This window comes from Gracilinanus agilis, chromosome 6, assembly GCF_016433145.1.
Source record: "Gracilinanus agilis isolate LMUSP501 chromosome 6, AgileGrace, whole genome shotgun sequence".
NCBI classification, from domain to species: domain Eukaryota; kingdom Metazoa; phylum Chordata; class Mammalia; order Didelphimorphia; family Didelphidae; genus Gracilinanus; species Gracilinanus agilis.
Genome location: NC_058135.1, coordinates 11,725,573 through 11,734,251, shown reverse-complemented (window position 1 = coordinate 11,734,251; position 8,679 = coordinate 11,725,573). Strand labels below are relative to the sequence as shown.

Here is an 8,679-nt window from a genome sequence, read left to right as displayed (position 1 = left end):
AAAAAAAATAAATAAATAAATAGAAATAATTAAAAAAAAAAAAGTGAATCACTCTGCTTCTCTTAGTGGTGTTAAGCCTGGTGTCAGGATTTATAGTCCCTCCTCTGATGGACAGATATAATGATTTAATCTTTAACGTGAGCCACCATAGCTAGTAATGACATTACGCTGAAAGTAAGAGGCTAGGAGCCAGCTGAGGTCCAAGGCAAAAGGAACCCTGGTGGTCAGAGGGAAAGAGAGCTAGCTTACTCAGAGAGAATCTGTGCAAATCGTTGTCCGGATGGCAAGTGATGTGAATGTCTTCTTGGTGACTGCAGTCGTGTTCTCCCCACTTTCCTCTGGAGCACTGAAGGAAAGCGGTCTCCTTTCCTGAACAGCTGACTTCATCCAACCAGATGGGCCCTATGCTTTCTCCAAAATGGCGACCGGAGGCCTGTTTGCCATACCTGGGGGAAAGAAGTATGACTATTTTTTATAACTGCTGCCTCTTGTGAACCCCAAACATCAATGAGCATTAATTAAATTTCATGTTATTCAGATGAGTTCAGTATTTATTCTCTTCCTCTTACAATCAGGATAACAAAAATCTAAAATGATGGAACTCCCCAGAATATCTGATAATATTAACAATTTCTGATTATTCTGGGCTGGGTTGTGTATTTTGAGGATGATGCATAAACTCCTTTGCCATTCTCAAGTTTGGGCAAAATCTAGAACCCAGTCTGCTTCCCTCCTTGTTCTATTTGCCAGAGAACTACAAAGGAATAAGAGATACATTTTAAATTAGTTTGTCCCTTATAAATACCGAGTCACCGTGCTCATCTATTTCTATCCTGCAGTTAATGATTTGTTATCTAATTGAGTTATTGAATCAGTTATTGAATAAGAGCTAGAAATAATAATTATCAAATGAGAGAATTATAAATAAGATAACCTGGAAAGTTCCTTACAAACCTTTAGTAGCTATACAGATGAAAGCTATTGCTGTTAACATTATCATTGCAGGGTTTTCAGATTATTCTGCCCATGTGTCTATAGATTGTTCCACATGGAACACAACTACTTCCTACCTCCCAATCTTATATCATCACTGTGGCAAGCAAACCGGATAATGTTATGTTAAGATGTTTATCGTTTTTATGGAAGGAACAAACAGGCATTTCTGTTAAGGTTTAAAATTCCTAGCCATCTTTTAAAGAGAAAAATCCATGTTTTGGATTAACCCACTCTGATCCCTGAATTCCCAAGAGTGAGTTGAATTGCACTAGTTGGAAATGACCAGACCATCTTCTTTCTCATGATCACACGAGATACCTTTTTCCCATACAATACATGATGCTGATCCTGATTGGTCCATACTTTCTCTCCAATACTGAAGAGAAAAATCAAAAGTCCTTGGGATTTGGGCCTCTTGGTTTGAACTATAGAAAGTCATATGCCTCATGAAATTTCTGATAAGAAGAAAAGCATGCGACCCAGGGAAGTGAACACTGCTCTTGCTAGCCTGCCTCCCAAACGATTCTGGTCCTCGGTGTGAAAGGGAATTCTTAATCCCTTTCTCCAATTTAACTGGGGACCTGGAGGTCCTTTTACTGTAGATGTGTGAAGATATACCAGCCCACAGTGAAAGGAAGTAGAAACTAGAGAGACAGGAAGTGAGGTAAGAAGGGGTTATAAAAAGCCAGCGTGAGGATTGAAAGGGGTTCTTTTTGGCTTTTTGACCTTTTGGGGGGGTTGGGAGGTGGTTGGTCGTTGGTAGTTTGTCATTGGTAATTGGTCGTTGGGGGTTGGTTGCTGGTGGTGTGGGTTGGTGATTAGTTGGTGGTCCCACACCACCAGCAACCAACCCTACTCTCACTAGCCTATATCATCAGAGGGGAGACTATATATATATATATTCTGCTTGCTGAGCTGAGCTGAAGGGTGACCAGCTGAACTTTCTCTAATGGCAGTCATAGGCAGTTATAGGATAACTAGCATAGACATGAGGAAATTTCTTTCTCTACCTCTTTCCTCTATTTGTCTCCTTTACTATATTCTTTTACTATCTCTTTTAATAAAACTAAATTGTTAATTGTTAAAAGCTGCTAGAAGTTTTCTTTTCTCTGGCTTAAAGGGATAATATTAATTTACAATTCTATTATATTCTCATTAAAACTCAAGTTATTAAAAGCTGCCCTCTTATTTTGTCGAAACTCCTAATTTAACCCTTACATGGGATAAGTGGGAAGTGATGGAATCCCATCAACCATCTGGTGGTACTGATAACAAAGAAAAGAACAACCCTTGTTCCCATGGTGCTTTATGGTCTCCAAGGCCTTTACAGGTATTATTTTATCTGATTCCAACAATGATCCTGTGAGATAATGACCAAAGGTATTATTATCTCCATTTTATAGATAAGGAAACAGAATAAGAGATAGTAAGTGACTTTGCAGTTGGGATTCAAACCTAGGAGTTCTATTTTCCAGTTCCAGTCCTCTAACCACCATGCCATGCTGTTTCTTTAAGACGATCAGATTTGTAAAGAGCTACCAGTATTTTCAATTAATAGGGCAAGAAGGGAAATAATTACAACATCAAGAAGGACTAACTGTGAACCAGGTCCTGCTCTAGAAACTGGAGACACAGCTATAAAGAACAAAACAATCCCTACTCTCACTAGCCTATATTATAAGAGGGGAGACCATAACCATATTTTAAAATAGATACATATTAAACATAAGGAGAATAAATGCAAAAAAAAAAATTTCAAAGCCATTAGATATCAGATGGTTTGAAGGAGAGGATAAGGAAAATGGTGGGGATCAAGAAAGACCTTCATGGAAAAGGTCAAAAAATGTGGGTCTGGAGAGCCCAGAACTGCTATCTAGGCACAGTGTCCATTCCCTAAAGTGTGCCTGGGGAGGTGTCTTCAGAAACTGAAATGCATGTAGTGACTAGATTTATTTTTCAGCCTGAATGACACTGTCTTTGTGTGGCTTTTCATTTTTTTATTTGAAAGGATTAACTAGAAACTTGGAATTAGCCAAGTTTAGGCACCATTGAAATGACCTTTTACATGATTATCTTTGAAAAAAAAAATATTATCTGTATCTTATTTCTCTTCCAAGCCTGGCAAGGGAGATGTAGAAAATCAAAGACAAAAACCATTCGAGAGTTTGCATTGAACTCTTAGGCCACATCCACCCTTCAGGAATTTGGTGTATGTGAACCATGAAGCATTTCCCACAGAAGTGTGACTGATGGCTTTCAGACTTCCAGACTATGAAGTTAAGGGTGAATTCTGAAGGTCACTTTCATGACAAGGATAACTGTTTTCCTGATCCAAAAGTAGACATCATCACCCTGGTCTGAGATCAGGGGGAATGTAATAGCCAAGCGGTGAACCTTGCCCTCTTCTCCAGCTCAGGCCCTGTGACGCCAGGACTGCCCCTGGTGATCCACTGGCCACAGGAGATGCTATTCTAGAAAAGACTCTCCAAGTCATGTCAGCAACCCCAAAAGTTACTTGAAAAGCCAGGAAAGGACCGCAATGCAGCCCACAGCTCCCACGGATTATATTAGTCTTCTTGATCAAAGGCGGGAAAAGAGAGAATAAGCCCAAAAGGAAAATATCCTCCTTATAAAAATGCTTGTTCTCACATGGGCTGATGGGGATATTATTGGGGATGAAGACACTAAACGATAACTCTAGTCCAACTATCAATAATATGGAATTAGGTCTTGATCAATGATACATGTAAAACCCAGTGGAATTGTGCGTCGATTAAGGGGAGTTAGGGGGTATTGGGGGAGAGGGAAAGAACATGAAACATGTAACTAGGGGAAAATATTCAAAATAAAAATTAAAAAAATTTTTTAAAATGCTTGTTCTCCTGCCCTACTTCTCCTAAGCAACTTAGACTTAGACAATGGTGGTGAACCTTTTAGAGACTGAGTGCCCAAACTGTACCCCTCACATGGCCTGGGAGCCCCTTCCCCCACCTTACCCCAGACAGGGGAAGGAGAAAGCCTCCCACTGGGCTGCTAGGCAAAGGGGTGGGTCTTGTGAGAAATGCCCTCAGGCACGCATGGAGAGGGGGAAGGGAGCAGCCCCTTCCCACATGCTCCAGAACATGTGCCACATGGCTTAAAGATGGCAGGCTTCTCCTTACAGATCTAGTCCTAAAGCTTTATTTATATAGAGGAGGAAACAAGCCTGGAGACAGAAGTGACTTGCCCAGGGTCACACAGACTGTGAGGAGCAGAGCGAGTCAAGATTTGAACCCTGGTGCTCTTCCTCCAAACCCAGTGCTCTAATTGCAGGTATCCATGCCTGCAGGGTTCATAGTCTCAGCAGCAAGCACAAGTACGTGAAGGGCGCTGAGGGTTTCAATGTACAGTGAGAAGGCTCTTACTTAAATCCCAGCTGCCGACAAGCCACCTGGGTGTTCCTCTCTGTCCATCCGTCATCACAGATGGTGCCCCATCGGCCACGGTAATACACTTCCAACCGTCCCTCGTGACTGCCCTTCCCGCCTGCTAGTCTCAGGGTCCCATCTGCGGAAAGAAACAAGAATCAGTCCTCACCCAGAAAGGCCAAATGGGCTTTTTCATTTCACTGTAAAGGTTTTAAGGAACTTCATTCAGCCACGTTACCCTCGCTTGTGGTGAAGGAGCTGCTCTGCCCTCACGGGCACAAATGTTTGTGTAGGCCTGCCCCTGTGTGCTATGCATTAGGAAGGGAGGAAGGCTTTCTCTCCCTCCTTTGTCTCTGAAAGTTGGTCCCAATTTCCTTCTTTACACCCATTCTACCAAGTAAAATATTCTTTCCCATTTATTAATCTCCTTCTGCATATTAAAGATTACAGATGACCCTAAGACAACTACTTATGTCCCTTCTCCTCAGGATGAGCTGTATCTGGTAGAAAATCCACCCCTTCTTTGTTCTGGCCTCATCCGTCCTGATCCCCAGACATGGGCCATTTCTACTCCAAAGGTGAAAGTCAGAGGAGCTCAGTAACAATTCAAGATTTCAAAAGAAAAAAAAAAGACAAGAAAAAAGTTCTTTGGTTATCCTAAGGAAAAGGGCAGACACAGCAAAGAGCTATCTTGTATAAAGAAGGGTTTCAAAGCCTTCACAATAAATTCCTCAGGAGCCTCAGGCATCTATTTATGTCTTACACAGATCCCCCAATGACGTACAAGTGAGGTCTTTGTTCTTTGATAAATAAATCCAGGGCCAGGAGAGACTAAACTGTCCATTCCCTTTGATCCGGTGATCTCATTATTGAGAATATACTCCGAGGAGGTCAGAGACAGAAGCAGAGGTCCAATATGCAGCGAAATATTCCTATCAACACTGTGTGATTGCAAAAAAGTAAGAAAAAATGTCGTTCATCAGCTGGGAAATTACTAATATATATGTATATAATATTATATATAATATAGTACATATATATATGGGTACAATTGAATATTATTGTGCCATAAAAATGGTCAATGAATATTCAGAGAAATATAAAGTCATATGAACTGAGGCAAAATAAAATTAGCAGAGCCAGAAGATTTTACCTACTAAATACAAGAATTTAAGTTGAAAAGACATCTTTCATCCGGCTACATGCCAGGCATGGAGACAAAAGGGCAAAAAAGATATAGTCCCTTCCATCAAGAAATCTGCAAAGAAGAGACCGCACAATCGGAAAGAAACCTCAAAGGAATTTTCAATAATCTTGGGTGGAATAAAACCTTTGTAAGGAATGGATAAACTCTAACTTTCTAAGGTAAACTCCACTCCATTCAACAAATATTAATTAAGGGTTCAAAAAACACTGTGCTCTTCTTGGCGTCAGCTCTCCCTCCTACTTTGGTCTATCTGTGAGCTCATCATTGAGGGTCATTCCTCCAGGAATGAAGGTTACAAGCCATCCATGCTTCCTCATCTTGAGCACTTCCATGTTCTGGGGGACAGAATGGAGGGGGGAGGTGAGGGGGAGTCCTTCCTCTCGCTCTCTTGCTATGGTGTGGATAATAGTGAAGACTACCAGCAATCCATTGGTTATTTTTGTATTTCTCTACATCACAAACCCATCTCTTCTTCCAATATTAGAGCTCTCTGAAGATATCCTTTAAACCATCTTCTCCTGAGCAATTCTTGACTGGCAACATATTATATCGCCCATAAGCCCGTCATGTGTTTCTCTGGCATCCTTTGGGTGAGCCTAAATTTGTTCTCTTCATTTCTTTGTATACCCAGTGGCTACAAATTGGGGAATACCATAAGGTCTGAAGTTCTCATCCTGGGCCCTCAAGGGCTTAAATTCTAGGGGTGGGACACAACATGTACATGCATAAATGTGATGCAAGTATAACCATTAGGTGGCCCTGGCAAACGAGGAAGGCCAAAGTGTCCAACACCCTGAGCCTGGGCCCAGGTCGAAAGGCCCTGGGAACTCACTCCCCTGCTGGCACATGGCTTTCCATCGAAACTCATCGTGCATTGCCTTTCAAGGAGAAATTTTTTAAAAAGCAGCCTTCCTCAGCTCATTCTCCTACCTCAATAACTGTAACAGCTTGAATCGACAAATGATAACCATCACGAGGATTTTTCTTCCTCACTTTCTGAGCAATTATTAAAAACTAATTTTAAAGTTCTCATCTCTATTAAATGTGTAGCTCCAAACCTGCTGCTAGTTTTCATTGGCAAAATCCAAATCTGGTTTACAAAATGCCAATCATTTAGATCTCCTCTTCCAGAGTGATCCTTCCTCCTTTCCAGGTCCTTAGAATGACACAAACTTGCTAGCTAGCTCCTTTTTTAAAAAATATGGTTTTTGTTGAATTCTTTTGTGTGTTTTTTAACATAATCACAGTTTATTCCATAGTACCCTTCCCACTCACCCTCCCAGAGCTATTCAATATAACAAATAATATTTTTTTAAAGACAAAAAAAGGAGAGAAAAATCAGCACAACTAATAATTTTTTGAAAGTCCCAAACCATGCACTCTGCAAACCTGTGGATCTCTCATCTTCACGAAGGGTAGACTATGTGCTTTTTATTTAATTTCAAATGCATAATAAGCAAACTAAAGTATCACTTAAAGAAATGGCAGTCAATATGTTTATTCTGCTGCTAGAACAAGATACAACTGAGATGAGAATTTTAGAGGTAGTAACTAGATATTCCTAATATCTAGAAACTTTTTTTTGGGGGGGGGAACTATCAGGAAATTGTATATTGCCTAGTTATGACTGGACTTTCTCTCTCTCTCTTTGCCCTATCCCATCTCCTGCTGGAGGATCAGAATGAATAAGTTTCTTTTTCCAGTGTAAGATTTAAATCAATATCAATAACTCCAAGTATTAACTTTTATCAAGTTTATTAATAATCACTTGAAGTAGAAAGTATAAAAAACAGAAGTATAAAACCTAATTATCAAACAAAAATAAGACTACATGAGTAAATTCTCCTGCCTGGCTCAAAGTCAGCTTCCACAGCCACTATCAGGGGAAGAGAGAGTGAGAGGCAGAGTCAACCAGAACTTTATCCTTCCTGTGTATGCATACAGTGTTTGCACTCAGTGAGAGCATGCAAATGGGATGCTGGGTAAGAGAGTCCTGGGGAGTAAAATTCTATCCATGCAACCCCTCCTGTGATTCCATTGGGAAACAAGCATGTAGAACTCTCCCAGATTTACACGCCTAATCTCCCCAATGAATCATTACACATAACCGACTTATATCTCTAAAGAACTCTAACCAGAGGCACATACGATATTGCACTTTCTAAGGGGAAATTGTAATACCAGAAAAGTTCAAGGGGCACCTAAGCTAGTAGAGTGTGAGTATGGCATGGGTGTGGGACCTGGAACTTGAATCTCTCTCCCACTCTTCTCTAGATTGGTACTCACAGTGACTAATTAGAGATCTGCAAGGAGGGGGTGGGGGTGACCACACTGCTACAACTCACTTTTGGGCTTCAGGAGATAACTCCAGTGTTGAGGAACTAACCTTTTTTTTTTTTTTTTTTAAACTAGCAATTGTAGTTTTTGAGCTCCCACTAGAATGTTTTCCATTTAACAAATTGTGGGGAGGGAATTCCTCCCCCTCCCCCACCATTATGTTGTTTTTTTTTGACATCATCAATCAGTGACCTGGAGGTCTTTTACCATTGAGATGTGCAAGTACAGAGAAACCCTCAGAGAAAGGAAGTTGAAACCAACCAGATGGGAAACTGATCCTACAAGCTCTGCCCCCCACCCCCACCCCGGCAGTGCCAGGCAAATTAAAGAACTATGATTGGTTCCTGAGATGTGACATGGGAGAGCTAGTGGGTGGAGAAAATTGCTTATAAGGCAAGACCAAGGAACTGGGTGCTCTCTCTCTGCGGTCTTCTGGCTGGAGTTTGGAACCTGAAGGAGCCTCTGGTGGTGCATTTCCCTCTCTTTACTATCACTACTTTGATGTAATAAAGCTACTAGCAGCTTCATAATTTAATTTTAATTATTACAAAATCATCCAAAATGGCGCTCATCCAAAACATTTACTAAACTAAATTTACATAACAAGAATAATGTTCCACCAATGAACTTGGGGAGGATAAAACAAACAACCTATTCTATGAATGTACACAGAATCCATGGTGGAATGTACACACAAACATAGAAAATCATAGCACGCAGGGATCATAGGTT

At 40.7% G+C, this 8,679-nt stretch overlaps 1 protein-coding gene across 1 annotated transcript in view; it reads right to left on the bottom strand.

The window, feature by feature from the left end:
* The window catches only part of PRSS12 (serine protease 12), a 95,673-nt gene that overhangs the window by 46,139 nt on the left and 40,855 nt on the right, over positions 1-8,679 (bottom strand). Inside the window, exons 6-7 of the mRNA XM_044680550.1 lie at positions 4,401-4,542; positions 250-446 (exon numbers count right to left, since the gene is read on the bottom strand). Of these exons, the coding sequence (XP_044536485.1) occupies positions 250-446; positions 4,401-4,542 (339 nt within the window). The remainder of the gene's footprint in view (positions 1-249; positions 447-4,400; positions 4,543-8,679) is intronic.